General features: G+C 31.1%; 1 protein-coding gene across 2 annotated transcripts; it reads right to left on the minus strand.

The window, feature by feature from the left end:
• Positions 1-650: 650 nt before the first annotated feature.
• Positions 651-19,640, minus strand: LOC106054096 (DNA topoisomerase 3-alpha-like). Of its 2 annotated transcripts, XM_013209830.2 has the most exons (32): positions 19,571-19,599; positions 18,940-18,981; positions 17,885-18,096; positions 17,620-17,753; positions 16,973-17,048; positions 16,758-16,866; positions 16,528-16,579; positions 15,476-15,567; positions 14,939-15,109; positions 14,707-14,752; positions 14,388-14,442; positions 14,158-14,232; positions 12,288-12,468; positions 11,732-11,838; positions 10,602-10,712; positions 10,026-10,100; positions 9,799-9,849; positions 9,489-9,567; positions 9,280-9,393; positions 9,114-9,183; positions 8,759-8,787; positions 8,343-8,401; positions 8,156-8,222; positions 7,949-8,036; positions 6,931-7,030; positions 6,696-6,769; positions 6,376-6,458; positions 5,574-6,153; positions 3,260-3,397; positions 2,991-3,091; positions 2,362-2,523; positions 651-1,393 (listed from the first exon to the last, which is right to left on the minus strand). In XM_013209830.2, exons 3-32 carry the CDS (start codon positions 18,029-18,031, stop codon positions 1,350-1,352), a joined length of 3,270 nt encoding a protein of 1,089 aa, XP_013065284.2. In that variant the 5' UTR covers positions 18,032-18,096; positions 18,940-18,981; positions 19,571-19,599; the 3' UTR covers positions 651-1,349. The 2 variants fall into 2 exon arrangements, with proteins under 2 accessions (XP_013065284.2, XP_013065292.2); XM_013209838.2 differs by lacking the exon at positions 18,940-18,981 and having other exon boundaries at positions 19,571-19,640.
• Between the last annotated feature and the right edge of the window lie 94 nt (positions 19,641-19,734).

Raw genomic sequence — 19,734 nt, forward strand, 5'->3', positions numbered from 1 at the left:
AAAGTATTTATCAAATTTGTAAACACATTTTACCTCATTAAATCTAAAAAAAAAACTCTTGGCTGTTTTTTTTTAAACACTAATATTAACCTGTAGTCTCAGTGATCCATCATCTATAATATAAAGCACAATGTACAGAGTATGTATGTCCTGAATAAAAATCAAAACAGTTTGACAGATCTTGATAAAACTTGGAATAAATGTTCCTCAGATCATGGCAGAGACCATAGTGCATGACTGCATGTTTAATATCACTAAAAATAGACAAAAAGTACCTAATTATATCTATTAAAGAACAAAACTTTTTAACAAATTAGGTAAACCCATTTTCAAAGTAATTTATATTTCAATTTTATATGAATGTCTGCTGTAAAAGTAAACCCATTTTCCCATTCTACTATTATTTTCGGGGCAAAATAAAAAGGAATGCCAAGGGAACATTCTCTATGTTGGACATAGAATCTTAATTCAATCCAGTAGTTCAGTAAAACTAAAACCTGCAGGCCATGGATCATATCTGGGTAGTAGATCAATAAAAGGTATTTTCTAGTGGCAAAATAAAAAGCTATTCATAGCAAATCAGGAATTTTTAATTAGTTTAAAACATACTTTGGAATTTTTCTCTTTGATAAAAAAAACAACAACAATAGTGACAATGGAAAAAAAATGTTTATTTACATGCAACAAAAAATGTCATAGAATTGTACAAAAAAAGAAATCTTTTATTTGGGAAGTTATTAAATGCTAGTATACGAGTTTAAATAAAAAAAGCACACTGCATAGTGTATTAATAATATTAAATAGTATTAATTTAATACTTCTTATCTAATGATCTATACATTCATTAGTTAAAACAACTTCACATAAATAATAAAGGATACAATAATTTTACATAAATTTTTGTTCACCAGATATATTGGTAACCATTTATTACAAGAAAAACTATTTAATATTAAAGCTTACTGGCCTTCTGTCAATCAAGGTTAGAGTAGATGTAAACTGGAAAACAAATAATGACAATAAAAGGAGTCAAGTCTGTTGGTTGTCTAGGAATATTTATTGAGAGATAATTTTCAAAGTCACTTGTCTTGGACTACCTTTAGAGACATTCATATTGAATGTTGTTATTGGTTATATTTGAATACTTTTTAGACAATCAATCAAAGTAATAAAAAAAATAATTTTCTAAAGAATTTCGAAAAATTATAATGTTATAAATGTTTGAGCACTTTCTAGTATACCAAATACTAGATGTAATAGTGAATGTCCAAAATGTCGTTTATTGACATTAAAGATGTACACAAATATCACAGCTACAGCTGAAATAATTATCTGTAATAGTGAATAGCTTAAAATTCCTCTGTTCTCTCAGGACACTTGGGCTTTTTGTGACCTGTTCAAAGCAAAGAAATGAATAAGAAGAAATAAAATCTTTCATAGGAACTTACATGCAACAAAATAATTATTAAAATAATAGTTAATAGTTTTACTCTTAATGTATTGTGCTTTTCATTTTCATAAGTTTTCATAATTTCATTTTCAAATCCTAAAATTCAAAGAAACCAACTCAACACAAATTAAATTTGAGTAACATAAAAATTATATAACATTCATTAGATAGTTAACATATGATAATAAAGACCACCTTTGTAAACTTTCAAATTTTTTCAAGACACAAAAAAATTAAAATAATTGAAAGGGCTTGAGGAGAAATATGTTTTTATTAGGTCACTTTGTTTATCATATTGTCTTGTAGGCACTTTGGTGGAATCATTCTAGTAGTTTTAAATGTTTTGTACATAACACCTAGGTCCCAGTTAGAAGAATTAGGTCTATGAGAACTGCTTAGTAGTTATGGACTTCAACCAACTCTGAAAGTTGAAGGTACTACTGGGATAAACAGTTATTATTTAGAGAGTAATTGGACACTATCCATTTTAAAGTGACAAGCCTTTGATACCCAAAAGAAAGGCAAGGAGAAAGAAAACAAAAAAAGCACCCCATCAGAAAACACTTCAGCTGCATCAAATTTAAAGCATTGGCTTCTAAATTTTGTGACAGAGATGATAGCAACAAATTTAAAAAAAAATAATGATACAAATTTTCCTGTTATATTTCATGCTTTCCAAATGAAATATTTTAAAAACTTCTTATATCTGATTGGATAAATGTTGGTGCAAAAACATCTGCCTAACATAATTAAAATATACACAAATAAATTTTGTGGAAAATGAGATACATGAATAGTTGATGCAAGATAATAGGGAAATTATATTTCATAAGTCATAAAAAAAAAAAAAGATATAAGTACAAAGACAAAATAAAAAAATTCCATTCCATGCAACAAGAGATAGACTCTACCTGGTTGTCCACAGTATCCACATGTTGGAGGTTTCCTCTGTTTTGGAACTCCATCAGAATCTGCTGAAGACCTTTTTCTTTTGTTAAGTTGACCAGATGTTTGAAAGGAAGGGGATTTCCCAAAGTTTGGAGCTGGAAACTGGCTGCCAGAAGAGGTCGCACCTTGGAATAAAAAGTGTACCACTTGCTCCTTAAAACTTTCTATTGTTAAATCATTTTAAAAAAAATGTTTTTTAGACTACTAGCTCTAAAAACAATTAAAAAAACAACAGCAACAATAGAGGTGATACAAATGAATCTGATTTCATTTCAGTGCTCTGGCTTTCAGTGGGATAAGTTGACCTGTCATAATTTGAGGACAATTTCTGTGTTCATTACAAATTAAACTAAATTCAGTCAGGTCAAAATAATTGGACATTATGCTAAGCCCATCATAATTAGAGGACATTTTCTGTGTTCATTTAGCATTGAACTAAAGTGGGTTGTCAATTGGATATTGTGCAGGCCGGTCAATACTTTGCACATAAAAAAAAAGTAGTAACCTGAAATCTAAATCTATGCAAATCATACAGATTCTTGAATTTCAGAAATAAATAAGAAAATAGAATAAATAAGAAAATAGAACTTACTATCATCAGCCCATTGAAAAAACCCACAAGACTGCTCCCTGGGTTTACTACACCCATAGAATTGTCTTCCAGTGTTAGGTCCTTGCTTTTGAACTGTGAGACTAGATCAGAGCAGATACAAGAAAGTCTTTAGTTAATATGAAAATAATAACTAATAGTAAAATAGATACTAATATAATAGGTTCTGATACTGATAGATATTTCAATACAACTCTAATTTGTTACTTTTGGTCAGGTCACTATAATTATTAATAAATAAAAATACTTACAATTTTGCAGGGATACCACATTTACACAGGACCTCATTGTCTTCACTATTTCTATTACTACCACCAGAAGATCCCTGGTTTCTATTAGGTACTGCTAAACTTGTAAAGTGATTTCCACTAGACAAAGGTAATCTAGTGCTGCAAATGAAACCATATGGGTTTAAAATAAAAATAATTTACTTCATAGCAAAATGAAAGTCGTGTTATTCAAAGAACATATCTCAAACTTAAAATGGCAGGCCTGAAGAGCAAGTACATGCTTAAAATTCAAGACAACTTTCAAAGCATAATTTTCCATAAGAAATAGTGGAAATTAAAAACAAAAAAAGGATAAAAAATATCAAAAAAGATGTCGATGATTAAAGTATCAATATAATCAGGTAACAGATTAATAATAATAATAAAACAGTGAAGAAACAAAAACTAGTATTATGTTTCATTCAACTTAGTATATTACAGTGTTATTCATTTCTATTTTTGTATGTGGGAAAGAAATTATTTGAGATTTTCATACATGGCAATTAATTCATAGATAGCAGGCTTTTATTTCTTGCTTTGGTGTATCCAGTGTACAGGGAGGTAATCATAACTCAAGTAGTTTAATTAAAAAAAAAAAAAGTAAAATGTTCCCCTTTCAGACCATGCGGTCTATAGGGCAAATGATGTAAAGGTCATCTGTTTCTGTGGCCCACGGTTAACAAGGGTGTCATGTGGCCAGCACAACGACCAACCGCATTTACTTTCCCCAACAAATGATTTGAACTCAGGATCCCCGGTTCCGAAGCCAATTGCTTTACTCAGCCACCATTTTAATAAACTATTTGATAATTTTTTTACATCTTTCAGCACTGTAGAATCAAATTTCTAAGTAATTTAGTTGGAAACAGTGAGCTTTCAGTATTGCATCCTCGACACGCTTGTTTATTAATTTTAACATTTCTCCCTATCTTCATCTTTTTATTTATTTATTTTTTTTCTCTAAAGGTTTCACATTTCTTCCTATCGCTTTCTCTTTTTTTTTCTTCTCTTATTGAATTTTATTGCTAAGTAAACCAGATCTTAATAATGAAAGTGTATACAAAGAGCATTAACTCTTTCTCTCCTAATTAACGATAACATCGTTGATTTGACCCAATTAAATTAAATCAATTTATTTGGTTTTATAAACTTTGTATTTGTGTTACATAAAAAGAGCATGCAGTCTCCTATAATTCTATACCAAAAGTTATGTTTTCTGACTACAAATAGAAATGTTATTGAAGTTTAATGATAACAGGGTAGAATGTACACATCTGAAAAATTTATAATTCCGTCAGAACGTGGAAAATAATTATGGAGATAAAGAGTTAACTTTTAATGTGAACACTTGGTTTAAATTAAAACAGATAAAAAGACATTAAAAAAATTTATTGAAGTAATTTTCACTAGGATTATATGGGAGATTTAAACACTATTAAAATTAACATTTATAGCACAAATATATATATATATAACTTCCTTTCTGAAAAGAGGAAAAGGTTATAGAAGCATTAAAGATAAAAAAATAATAAGTAATGGAACAAACGAATATTCACTTTTGATTAGAGTTACACCTTTAGTAATATCACTAAATTTAGAAAGCCTTCAGGATAAAAGGCTTAAAAGTAAAGTAGCAATTAAACATAAAACACTGAACCATAATCTTCAAATACAAAAAAATCTAATAAAATACTCAGAAAGACACAAAGATAAAGGCACATTCCTTGTTCCATATTCTAGGACAAATTTGCACAGATGCTCCATCTTCCCTAGTGCTATTAGAGCATGGAATGGGCTGCCTGAGGCAGCCAGGAAAACCAATGACTTGGCAGAATTTAAATCATTGATTAACATGAATAATGTAATCATCTTATATTTTGAAGTAACATCTGAATTTTATAAGATAAGATAAGAAAATCAAAATATTTATCATGTAACAGGTCAATGTTTCTAAAAAAAATTTCTATTGTGCACTATCTTTGCAAAGAAGCTGACAAAAATCTTGTGATTGTTTTACAAAGTTCCTTTCCAAACATAACAGTTTGTGGCACATTTTTGGAGCCGATAGCTAATGAAGATGCCATATGACTAGTGAAACAACCAAACATCTTAACTTTCCCTGGGTGGCTCCAGAAATATTTGAATAAATTTTAATAAAATATCTTAGCCTACAAATACAAGTGAAATTTACAGACATTTGTGTTGGGCAACTGTTTTACCTTTTAGAAATATAAATATAATTTTAACTATAAAAGTAACCATGAAAATTAGAAAATTGAAAATTGCCTTCACTGACCTTTGACTCTGAGGCTGCTCAGAGCTATCGTCTGCCCAAAGGAAAAAATTACAGTTGGAACCATTAACACCTGAACATTTGTAAAACTGTCTGCCTGTGTTAGGTCCTTCTTTTCTAACTGTCAGAATAACAGCATCATTGCCACAAGAACAGACTATTGCCTTGTCACTAGCATCACTAAAAGTGCTAAAGTTTGTGCTGCTCATAAGTTTAGGTGTAGGTGGCATTCTAGCTGCATTGAAACTGTTGTCCATGACAGTCAAAGGAGTTCTTAGAGGTCTAATAGATGCTTGCGGTGCTCTAAAAGCATTTGATGGAGCAGAACCAGCGCTGATACTGGTGACAGTCTTTTTGTTTGTCCCAAGAAATGAGAGTTCACTTTGTTTTAGCAGTGGCCTTACTGAACTTGCAGGGTTTGAAGTATGAAAACTTCTAGACTGACTAGTAGCACCAGTGTTTATGCTCTGGATGCGTTCACCTCTGACACCACTGTTCCTTTGAGTCAAAGTATTGTTCTGCTGACTTGTAGTCCTAGGCGTGTGGATGGTTATGTCAGTTCTAGGAAACAAAGCAGGTTGACCTGGATGAAAGTTAGTATAATCTGAGTTTTCGTGAATAATTTATACTTAAATAATCTAAAAATAAATATACATTTCAAATATTTCCATCACATAGCACATTTAATTCATCTAACACCTACAACTATACAGGATTTTAAAATTCAAGAGCTTAATAAATATAAATACTTATAATTTACTGTTTACAAATCTTACAAAGATATTTAGAAAAACATTTTTTTTACTTTGACTGGAAGAGCTTGGCGTAGATCTGATGCCCAAAGTTTCATTTAACATTTCATTACATCCTCCAATGCACCCTATGTAACTAGACACAATAATCAAGAAAAATGTCTACAAATGTCTAATAAATGATTCTGAAATTGGTTTATCAAACAATGATTCTAAACAATAAACTAATAAGGCAAGATATTCAAATACTAAAAACATGCTAAGGTGTGGCTACGACCTACACAGTTCAGGTTTTATTCCTAAGGTACTTGCATGATTAAGACAAATTAAAATTATTTTTTTAAATCTACCAAACATTCTAATGTAAACTTACTCATTAGATATAGAGAGTGGTACACTTCCAGGCTTGAATTTGAACTGCAGCTTTGCAACTGGTCCTGGTTGGCACTAGTATTACACAAATATTAATATGATTGAACATTTTTCTAACATCTTTTATTTGAATTAAAATATAATGTTGATTTTTTGCCTGTGCAAAATACATTCATTATTTTAACAAGAGCACAATTTATTGATGTAACTAAAATAAAGTCATAAAGTGTTCATACTCTCTCACAAATCTGGTCTGTTGTTGAAACTTGAAGAATAAAATCAGGCAACCAAATACAGGCTCTACAGTCAGGATATGCTGAACAGCCAATATAGTACCTGAGATGAAAAGTGTGTGCAAAGTAACAATAGTATCATCTTTAATTCTTATTCTCAATAGTACTTCAAAACTTTAAGCATGACTTTAATTTTTATTATGAATGCTTGGCATATAACATGCTTGGTATGTTCGGGTCCAATCACTTAGTGGACTGTAGGAGAACGGAACGGGTAGAAATTTTTCATGCTGCCTTTAGGCATATAACATAATTCATCTTCTTATCTCTGCCTTTGGTCCTGCCCAGCTTTCTCTAGGTGTCTCAGTTCTGTTCCTACATCTTGACCATCAGCTTAGCATATAAATCATGGCACCATGTATTCCTCTTTCCTTGGGGATTCCAGGTGAGGGCTTGTCTTGTAATGATGGATGCAGGCTTGTGAAGGATGTGGCTTATCCATCTCAAGCATCTCTGAAGAATATCTACTTCCGTGGGCTTCTGTTTTGTGCTTTGCCACAATGCCTCATTTAAGATCTTGTCTTGAACACAATTCCGCTCAATTCAAAGTTCAAATTTAAAAAGTTTTAGTGTGTCCACTTTGAGATTTAAATTCCCCCTCCTCAGCCAGGAAGCCAGGTGTTTTATGCTACCCAGCCACACTTCTCGCTGTTGAAAAGTAAGATCCTTAATTAAATATCTAATACTTTTATTTTCCTTAGCAGGCCTATATTAACTTGTAAATTAACTTCATTGCAGACAATTTAAAAATTATTCATGATGCCTTAATTAAAAAAAAAAAAGAAAGCTAAGAAAGTTTGCATTAGAGTTAATTTGATTTAAACAAAATATAATTACAATGTCCTTTAAAGTTTGTAATTAAAAAAAAAGCATTTCTTATCAAGTAAATATATTTTAGTGTTATGCCAGAGTTTTCTCATGATTATTTCAATAGAAAACTTGTTAAAACACACTTACTTACCCTTTACCATCTTTCTTGGATCTCAAGTACATAGGTCTCCCACATTTAGGACACTTCATAACTATGGATGTAGTGGCATCAGTAACAGCTGGATAGGCAATAGAAACAGTCTAGTTTGATTTGATTCAGTTATATAACTCTTAATACACAATAGTATAATTATAATAGTACAATGTAAGGAATGTAAGTGTAAGCTACATATCATACCTTCAGAGGTAGCCACTGGTTGGGCTTCTCCAAGATACTGAGATAAAGCTTCATCTAGTTTTTGAGCCTATTAAAAGACAAAATAATTGTCAAATCAAACAAAATAATAAAACAACAATAATAACAACACAGGGTTGTTGTTTTTTTACAAAAAAAAAAAATAGATATATAAAATAAAATTAGTTACCTGTCTACAAGCTTCAATGAAAACTTCTTTATATTTCTGAATCTGTACTCTTAAGACTTCTGAAATAATTAAAACCTTTTGTTTTCATAAATAAAATAATTTCTTTTCAAGGTTAATAAATATACTAGCTGTTACTTATGTATTGAATAATGTGGGTCTTGTATGATCCTTGTTAAAAACATCAATAATAACAAAATAGTCTTGAAAGGCTTTCAGTTTATTTAAAAAAACAATTTTTAAAAAGTATTTTTTTTTATAATGCAATACCTGATATTCTTTCAGTAGTGGAATTTTTACATCCTTGTTAAGCAGTTAAATTACACGAGGAATAATTATAAAATAAGCTATAGATTAAAAAAAAAAAGACAACTAGATAAAAATACAGATTTATATAATAAATATTTTTACAAGCTTACCCTCTTTAGTCTTTTTTCCTTCACAAATTCTAAAAAAAAAAATGTTTAAAAAAATATATTGAACTTTATTAGTTTGAATGACAGTCAAAGTAAAAAGAATTAAAAATGTCTGAAGTACTATAAGAATTCCTTTAAGACCTGGCAGTCTGTGGGGCAGATGATATGTTAAGGTAATTTATAAGGACTGTCAGTTTACTGATAAACTGCTTTATCTTCAACAAATTTATAAATCTTTTAGGGATGTATAAACTCAAGAGAGGTCCAAAAAATCATTCTGCTAGGATTCCTATCATTCAAAACAACTTATTACTATTTAAGTGAAAAAAACAACAGACTAAACACAGTGTCAACTCACAATTTTAAATCAGCTTCTAGTTCAGCACGTAGATGAGGCTTAGACATCTCATAGCCCATATTGTCATAACCTATATAATTGAAAACACACTTTCATTTATGAACTACAGTTCAAAGCACTAACCATTAAAATTGATGCAAATGTTTAAAAAGAATCCTAAGATTACCTTCTACCAGACCCATGCCCAGCTGACCAGGAACAAATCTACCATCTGCCCTTAAGCCAACATACATACGAGACTTGACTGTTTCAATGTGATCGGCATGTGTTGCATCTGTACCTAATGGGATAAAATGTTTATACATTGGTCAAGGTGAGGAAGAAACAATTAGATTAGTGAAATATTTTCTAGCCAATGTTAAATAAAAGACTTACCTATACCGTGCTTTTCCATTAAGGCAATAAGGTCTGCTTCTGTTAACAATGGAGGAGCAGTTGTTTCTCCATGAACAAGCTATACAAAAAAAAAAAATGCTTTTTTTTTATCTATGCATAATAATTATTTTAAATACCTAACATATAGAACAAGTTAAGATTTCATAATAAGCATCTTTTTAAAAAAAAAAAGATCATTGAAAAAAATTAATATAAATAAAATGTATGCTCAACATAAATATTGTATTATAAAAGTCGTTTATTGTAAAAAAGAAATGAAGTCTTGATCTGTGTATTTAAAAATGATTACCTCAATAGAATTAGGCTCAAACTGATCACCTTGGTAATAGATTGGTATTTCCTAATCAAATATAAACATAGTTATATAATAGTTTATAATTAGTAAATTTTTAAAGTAACTATAAATAAAATCATCTACAAAAACTTGTATAACCGCATTAAAATGAATAAAGCTATGTTAATTTTATATCAATTATATTTCATCAAGGCTTTTTATCATTAGGAAAGATAACTTACTTTGGCATTCCATTTTTCATAAGGATAGACATCTAGGTAATTACGAGCCAGAATCATTAAACCTTGTGCTGTAAACTAAGGAGTTAAGAATATTCTTAGATGAAAAATGAGAAGTGAATAAACTTCAAGTTCATACAACATATAATTTTATATTTGGACACGTTCAAGTATGTTATTCCTGAATGAAGGGGAAATTATTGCATCATTTAAAAAACATAAGAATCTTTGGCAAAAAAAAAATGTTCAAACATGTTTTGATTATACATTACAGTGAAAGGAAGGTCACTATCTAAACAGTAAATGGAGTTTTAAAGCTTCATCCTGAACATCTCTCACATCGTTAGTAGATGTGTATTTAATGAGATGATAATGTATTTCCTCTCATCATTTTCCTTCTTCAATAGGAACATTTTAAGGTGATTTGATTTTAAAGTCAGTGTCCAAGACTTTTCAAGCTCAGCTGAGACAGTTTGCTACTGCATTTTAAATCTAGATTTACACATTTCAGACCCATTTTACAGGAAGATCATATATTTCAATACCCCATCTTCCTTGATAAGAAACAAAAACACTCACACTTTCTCCTGCTATGTTGATCTCAACTACAGTTTCATGACCTTGAGCATCCTGAGACACACATGCCAAGAAATGTCGAACAATAAACTCATACACTTTTCTATCATTGCCCTAGAAAATAAAATGTTTGCATACCAGTCAATGTATTGGGTCAAATATGTAAAAATACTTCAAAATCAAAAAAATAAATTTTATCTTATTTATTAATTGTATATTGAAATTTTGTGTTAAGTTTCCTAGTTTTAACACTTTAGACGCTCAGTTACCTTCCATTAAGTCTCAATTCCTATGAGCTACTACAGACTCACAGTAAGGTGCACTACTTTTTCTAGCCAGCTTTTTGCTGCCGACTGTGTCAAGGAAAAATAGTGTGCTGTTCTCTTTAGTTGTTCAGCACTGCTGTAAGGAGCTTAAGTCCGATATAGGGCTGGCAAGGCATTGTTTTTTTACATGCAGACTGATAAAATGGGCTGGCAGTCTCAAAGGTTAAGACAATTTTTACATGGCTATCAATACGAGTCCATTTCTATGTTACTGAATGAAGTTCTTGAATTACATGAGTGTGGTGTGTTTAAGGTTCTGGCCAGGAAGTGAATACACATAAATTTAAGACAGATTTAATTTAATGAATTATTTAAAAGGTTGACAGTTGGTGGGTATTTTCCATTAAAAAATAACTTAATTGGATAGTCTAGGAAAGCCTGACTTGACTTTATCCTTGTGACTCCCATTGGAGCATAGGGAGGCAACAGTACTTCACCACCAGACTGCTGTTCTGGATAAATTCCCCTCATTTGGGTTCATGTCCATCCTATCATCTTTGCTTCTTGGTCTAACAATCTCCATGTTTGCTTTGGTCTCCCAGGATTTCTCTTCCCCTGTGGGTTTAGTCTAGAGCCAGCCTGTCTTGTAATGTTGTCTGCTGCTCTTCTCATAGTGCCAATACCAATACAAGCTACTTTATTTTTTTGAAAAACTCAACCTAACATGTTTAGATGATTATACAATTAAAAAAAAACACACAAAAAAAAAGTGTTTTTTCCAAACACAACAGCCATATAGTTTTGAAAAAAACTATACAGTTAGAAACAGACTTTGTACTATAAATGACCAAAATCTGTTTTATTCACCTGCAAGTTGTTGCTGTACTTTAAAGGATGTATAGGTGGGTGAGCCTGATCAGTCTTTGTTCCATTTCTTGGGTTTGGACCATGTTCTAACACGCGCTGAGCAAATTCTGTAAAATATGAAATTAGTTGAAGTTCAAACACAGAACAAAAGATTAAAAAATAGAAAAATAAATGATTTTTTTCTTTACTTTTGTGGGAGTAATCCTATTTAAAAGGGCACATTCACTAGGAAGGTTGTTTAATTTTGTAGGGCATGAAGTAAATACATAAAATTAAAATGATTGTCAGTCATCATTTTATTTAACATAAAATAAACTTATTTGCAATAATGACTATCTGTGTTTCAGATTCTCTTTCTGACATCCTCCAAAGATACACATACAATAAATATCTAACATTAATAAGCATCTCTCTAAGCTAATTGTATATTTTAAATTGCAAAGTTATCCTACTCAATTTATGGCCATTTTCGTTACTGGCCACAAACTGTAGAATTAAAAGAAAAATCTAAATGCTGGGAAAAAAAAAAGAAACCCCAACAATTCAATAACTATACCTCCCCAATTAGAATCTCCAGTTTGCTCTTGTACTAATGAAACCAAATCCAAATCTTTGGGGAAGATATTTGTTTCTGTACGTGGATAGCTAATAAGACCTTGAGTATAAAGCTTCTCAGCAATGGTCATTGTTTCTTTTGCATTGATTTTCAACTTTCTGGATGATAGTTTCTCCAGTTCCTGTTATCAACAACGTATTGCAAATTTAAGCAAAATATTAGATATTTTAATTTTAAATATTGGTGAAGAAGTGCAAATATTCATAGTAATACTAACGGTACACTGCAAAAAAATCAAGCCATTTACTAATACCAATGTATCCACTACTATGCTAACATGAAACAAAGAGTGATCACACCAACCTCTAGAAAAAAACTGTCACAACAAAAAATTAAAAATTGAAGAATTGGCAACTATGCAGGATCTTGCGATATGTGAAATTAGATCAAATGAAAAAATAAGGAAGACAATATTAAGACCTTGGTTTATGTCTTATTAAATGATTCAAGGCTGTGCAAAGATTTAACAGGAGTGAAAACCTAATAAGAATGGAAGAAAAAGTCTAAACTCAAGGCTTAAAGTGAAAGATAAATTATTAGAGATAAAAAAGAGAGATACAACTAGCGTTAATTGCAACCCAAGAAAATAGGTTGAGATAGCAGAATGGGTAAAATTGTAATGGTTATATAAAAATGTCTGTTGGTTCATTAACAAATTAGGTTACTAAGGAATTTTTTTACGCATATAAAAAAAACTAGTCTGCCTGGTGTTTTTGTTTTTTTCACACACTGAAAATGGGTAACAGAGAAATTTGAAAAAAATTTCTTAATTTACATACAAAAGTGCAGTGGCTGAGTGGTAAAGCTCTTGGCTTCCCCTCTGGATGCGAATCCTGATGAAGAGAAGGGATTTTTAATTTTGGGATCTTTAGAATGCCTCTGAGTCCACCAAGTGGCAGACCCTACTACCATTACATCCCAACATGACAGTGCTGAACAACTGAAGAGAGCAGCACACTATTTCTCCTTTCACAGTCTGCAAAAGAGCTCATAGCTCAGCAGCAAAAAGCTGGCTAGAAGAAGAAGAGCCCACCCAGATCTAATGGGTACCCGATATGAGTAAGTAAAGATTGTGGGTCATTATGCTGACCACATGACACCTTGTTAACCTACGGCCATAGAAACAGGTGACTTTTACATCATCTGCCCTATAAACCCTATAAGTCTGATGGGGGGAACTTTTTTTTTTTAACTTAACTATATATATGTGTCAGTATAATGAAACAGAATATACAATAATTATGAATAAGTTAAAATTAGACTCAAGTCTTTGAAAAATAACCTCCCAAAAAAAAAGAAGAAATTTAGGACATCAAATAATTACTCAGAAGAAAACAATTTTCATGTCCTTGACAAATATACACTATAGTAATAAGTTATTTATAGCTGTTTCTAGAAAGTGAAATATAACTTACCAAAAGCAATGATATCATACTTAATTTCACAAAAAAGTAAATTCAAATTATGTTTAAACTAGGATTTTGAAAAGATAAATATTTTTATCTATTAGGTTTTGCCTTGTACTTAACAGGAAAAAATTAATGCCTTGTCTTCAATTTGGAAGTTTGGGGAAGGATGCAGTATTTGACATGAATACAAAGAAAGAGCTGTGATTTGCATATTTACATATGATGTTACAGAAAAAAAAAAACTCTGAAAAACTCAGTACACCATGAGTTAATGAAACAATCTGGACAATTTTTTCCAGGGAGATGAAAACTATGTATGCCATAAAAAATAATGTATGTCTATACTGAAGTTATAAGCTTAACAGAATTACATTTGTAGATTAAAGTATTCATTCACTGACCACAGTGTCCAAAGCTGGAGGTCTCCATTTACTTTTGTTTTTACTATTTACTTCCGCCACAGTAGCTACAGGATTCTGTTACAAAACATCAAAGAGATAGTATTTATAACTAAGTTTAATAAATACATTAAAATTTTAAGTATTACTAACAAAATTCTATTTTATAAAATCTGTATGCACGTCACAATGAATGCACTAAGCTATGTTACAATACAAATAGTCATACTTACTTCAATACACATGTCATAAAGTACTTGACAGGCAGACAAATCAAACAGGCGATTTCTGGTAAAATATGAAAGAAAGCATTTGTTATATATTTCCATATTCATAGAATGTTACAATATATTGAGAGAAGGGCACCACAAGGCTATGAAATACAGCACTTTAGTTACCACACTGAAAGTCTTAAGGTTTGAATCTTTTGAATCTTTATCAATAATAGGTATGTATTTTGACAAGTAAAAACAGTTAGTCATTGTGATAACTATTTCAGAACATGTAAGAATGAAAAAAAAAAATACTGATGTTAAACAAAATTTTAATTACCTTTTCCAGCTAAACTCAGCAGTCACATCATCATGCTGGTGCATCACTAGGATAAAACAAAAGTAATAAAACAAGCGGAATAAGTATCTGTACAAGATTAAATCATTTCAATAAAAAGAGAAGTGACCCATTTACACAAAGGAACTTTTTTCTTTTATAATGAAAAGAACTTAACAACTTTAAATTTGGTACATACACACACAACTATTCTATATTCTGTTCTACTACAAACCTTTGAGCTTCCAAAAAGGCTCAGGAATGAATGATTGAACTTGCTTATACCTTTCCACGACAAAGCCAAGTGTTGGGAACTGACAACTGCCATAACTGACCAACTGTTCTGCCAATGCTTGAGGAAATATCTTTTGAAGCCTTAGTGTTTGAAAGCGTGTGAATGCAGCACCTGTTTAACAAAACACACACACACACAATAATTAGATAACAATAATTAATGTCCAAAGATATTTTCATTTACTTTGGTTTATTGAACTATCAAAAAAAAAAATTCTTATAATGTGATAATATGTAGTAGAAATATAAAATTGTTAGAAAAAATAAAAACTACTCCCCACACCCAATAAAAAAAAAAACAATAAAAAACAACTAGAGAGTTAAACAAAATTAGCCAGTGTTTTCAGATCTGAAGATCAATTTAAACAAAAATATAATGAAGCAGGTTTCTATAAGCACAAACATATAAGTACACCTAAGCACTGATATAATGAAACAAAGAGTGTCAACAATATTTTATCACTCAGTTTGTACTCACCAATTCTCAGATCCAGTTCTTGTCGTACATCTACTGCATCGTTTATTCTGGCATCAGGCTCTACAAGATTATTCATAGCTCTGGTGATGGCTCTACACATTAAAAAAACAACATTACAAAAGATAATCAAACAATAACGCTACCAGACAGGTGGACTGCTTTTTCTGTAATTTCCAACCCGCTTTTATATACTTGACTATTTCATGGAAAAAATGAGTCAGGATTTAAAAATAATCATCCAATTGTAATTAAACCACATGTTTAGCTTTGCAAATGGTTATGCCCATGTGTTTACATTGAACTGGTGTGGTTCTACATGAAAATTTTTGGAAAATTTGCAATAAACATGAACCAGGCACGTAAAAGGTAGGTCTATTTTTGTAATAATCTTAAAGTTGATAAATATTTTTGTTGATTTAGACTCATAGGAGTAAGAAATTTATAAAGAATTTTAATATATTTATTTCCATTGAATGAAACTGTGAGAGATCAATTGATAAAAAAAAAATTTTCATTAGATTTGAAGCTTTAAAGATAGTAAGCAAAGAAGGGCGTGCCCCACAGGACCTCAGGACATAGAGAACAGTTTGCTCCAGGGGCCCAGGGCTGGTCAGTTTAATGTATAAAGCCTTAAACCTTAAATTTTATGTACTTATTAGAGCTGGGGGAACTCAGGGACATCTGATGAATCCAAATAAAAAATTCTGGTCCATTTCCATTGGAATACTTCTTTGCCACTACATCCCATAAGATTTCCACAAATAAACACAACTTATGTGAAAACATTTTTAAAAGCAATGTTCTCTAATGAATGCCATATGCCATCAATGCATTCAGCTTTGATAACTGGGACTGGCAGTAATCATTTGTCCTCTAAAAAAGTCCATGGTGCACTGCCTAAATATTCATGCTGACTAACAAGTAATCCTAAACAATTTAACTGGATAATAGTTAGAACCAGCAACAAATATTTCTCTGCAATACAATGAAGAAACAATTTGCTGAAATTTAATACATTTAACAATAGTTATTTACGAAGCATGTATACTTACTTCTGTGTAATCTCTGAAAATTTTGCTCTGTACACTTTAATGTTAGGCTTCACTGTAAACAGTTGAAATTGTTAGTTTAAATGAAATTTACAATTTAAGTTAGATCCTTATAAATTCTAATAACATTGCATAAACAGAAGAAATAAGAAATAAACATGTCTTAATAATTATTAATCTTCTTAGCTTATTAATAAATAATGGACATTACTTAAGAAAAACAATAGTCTAACCTGCTTGACAAACTTGAATGACTTCAAAGCCAATATTCTCTCCTTCCCTATCACAGTCTGTCCATATCACTAAGTATTGGCAGCCTTTTATCTCATTCTCTAAAGTCCTCTGAAAAAAAAAATCATTGAAAGTGCATCTGACATGGCAAAACTAAAAATTAGTACAAGTGAAATCATTGTTATAAATTTCAAGATTGACAAAATGGTGACTATACCTTGATGTCCGTGTAGTTCTGAGGACAGTATTTCTCTACAGGAACACTGAATAAGTCAACTGGATTGCACGCACCCCTAAAAACAATACATTTTTAAAAATTAAAATATCATTTACATCATCATTTCCTTTTTCACTTAGCTTAAAAATACAGACCAAACTTTATAAGCTAGATCACAGAGTAATGGGGAAAACAACACATGGAGGTAGAAAATATGCGATTAATTGCTTTCACTATTTTTGAAAATTCCACAACCCAAACAAATTTTTGGGGGCTGTTTTTTTAATGCAACTAAAAAAGGCAACAGAATTCTGCAATAAAGTGTCCTAATGTCAATGGCTTACTTTGTTTAACAGAAATGCAAGGACATGAGCTGCTCTCAAATGTTAACAACTAATTGCTACAAGACAGGGACATATGACTGGTGTTAGCTAAGATCTTGATCAAAGAAATGTTTCAGAGAAGGACAATTTTCTGAGTGCTAGCTATCCAATACATTCTCTCTAACAGACTAACTTATTTACACTAGTCAACTGACTATATAATATAGTATTTAATTAATACGAAAAGTAGGAAAGACAACAGAGACCTATGGAGGTTCCAATAAATACACTATATTGCTGACGTTAAAAAACATGCTGACTCACCATTTTCTGAAATTTCCAATAAACTCCAAGCCAAGAAGATGTCCAGAAACAGAAGTCATTGTCATTGTGACATTTTGATTTAAAAAACGATATTCAAATTCATAAATTTTATTGAACCTTGAAAAGCCTTCACGCTGCATAAAATCATGACCAAAAAAAATATTTGTAAAAACAGCCCAATTTATATAATATAATATCTTCATAGCTTATTAATAAATAAATTGTTTTTATAACTGACTGTTAAATATTTTAATTTGGTTTTTACCTTTCTGCAATGACCTTGTGACAATAAATGTGCTAAGGACTTTGCAGCATCATTTTTTTCAGCAACATTTAGCACACGCATTTTCCCAGGAATGTCAAATTTTGCTAAATTGCTAAACCTTTTGATGTTCTGCAGCTTGAATATCATTAGATTTTTTCACTATTACCAACTAACTTCTAAAAAAATCCAAAAATGTATTTCCATTCATCAAGCTGTGAAAAATAAAGTTTGTAAATAAAATCCTTTTATAAAGCATTAAGTCATATTTAAAACCATAAATTAGTCATTTTTGTAGAAAAACAATTATATATTCTCTAGTGTATCTAAAATGAGTTACAACATGAATATGGATGGCTGCCTGGTCGTGCGGTTTGCACGCTGGACTGTCGTTCAGATTTATCGATGGTCCCGTGTTCAAACCCTGCCCGCTCCCATCCCCCGTCGTCCTGCAGGAGGTTTGGACTAGGAAGTAATTATCTTCAACTCTGAAGGAACATCCGAAACATGTAAAACATTGTACAACAAACAAGCATGAAAGCAGCCAATTAAAGGAAGGGAAGCGCTCACAAAATAGACATAGAAAACGCTTCAGGGATGAAAGCCTTCAGTATTGACCCTATAACCTGGGAGACAGAAAATCGTTGCGCTATGAAAATTGGCACACAAATTGCAGAGGACAAGACAAGAGAAAAGCACTGGAAGAAGAAAAATGTCAGAGAAAAAAAGCAAGGCTAATGACACTAGCTCCAACTGGAATAACCTGACCAATGTGCAGCCGAACATTCCAAGATAACATAGGTCTCATCAGCCACATGAGGAGGCACAAAACCCCAGTGCAAAGCCCTCAGCCCCCAGGATGACAATTTAAAAAGTGGTCATCATTGATAGATAAACTGTGCCAATATGTGGTGCTGAATTCAATTAATACTAGATCTATAACATTCAGTGTGTATCCAAATTTTTATTGCCTTTAATTTGCTTTCTTTCCCTGTCAAACTTATATTGCCTGAGTCTTGTATGTAATAAATCTTTATGTAATGACACTATGAAAGCACCTTAGAAGCTGGATAATCATTTGCGACGAAGTCAACCTGGCCCTGATAAAATGGATTAAATAAAAGTATTATTAAGATTTGAAAATACTTTTGAATGATAGAGTTAAAAGTAAAAGTAAGTTGAGAAAAGAATTGCAGTAGAGAAAATCTGGTAATCATTCGACTGTTGGGAAGCTCATGAATTAGTCTAGCAAGATTGCAATATTTGCAAAGCAGGGGGTCTACCGAATACTGTACATAGTACATAGGGATGTACACAATAAACAAAAAGGCAAGTAACTAAAAGTAAGAGTTACTTACTAACAAGTAACTAATACTTACTAAGTTACTAGTACTAGACCTAGATAAACTGAGTAGATTGACCTAGATTCCTAGATTTAGATCTAGATTTAGCTAGAGAGTAGAGTTCAGTAGAGACAGTAGAGTGTAAAGTCAAGTGTAGTGAGTGTAGAGTAAATCATAATGATAAATGATAAGAATTAAGATCTAGATTAAGATAGATTAAGAATCATAGAATGCATTGAGAGATTTATCTAGATTCTAAGTGAGAATAAATGTGATATATTATCTATAAGATTCTAGATTATTTTCAGTCAAGATTTTCTAGATTTATAAAGTTACAAAATATTACATGTAGGCCGCCATTTTCGAAAGGTCAAGGTAGTAAATTAAAAAATATCTAGTATCTAGGTCTGTGAGTCTTACAAGGCTAACTCTTTTTGCTACTTTCACTTTTTTTTTTATTATTCTATTTCAAACTAGATCAAGATTTTAGAACCTTTGCTGTTTAATATA

This window comes from Biomphalaria glabrata, chromosome 2, assembly GCF_947242115.1.
Source record: "Biomphalaria glabrata chromosome 2, xgBioGlab47.1, whole genome shotgun sequence".
Lineage (NCBI taxonomy): Eukaryota > Metazoa > Mollusca > Gastropoda > Planorbidae > Biomphalaria > Biomphalaria glabrata.

What these genes read in the sequence shown, in the direction of transcription:
- LOC106054096 (XM_013209838.2), bottom strand. Translation starts at nt 18,031, where the DNA reads ATGATATTCAAGCTGCAGAACATCAAAAGGTTTAGCAATTTAGCAAAA. An exon ending in TGTGGTATCCCTGCAAAATT is followed by an intron (nt 3,092 to 3,259) that starts GTAAGTATTTTT and finishes GCTCTGATCTAG; the next exon opens with TCTCACAGTTCAAAAGCAAG. An exon ending in TGGATACTGTGGACAACCAG is followed by an intron (nt 1,394 to 2,361) that starts GTAGAGTCTATC and finishes TGCTTTGAACAG; the next exon opens with GTCACAAAAAGCCCAAGTGT.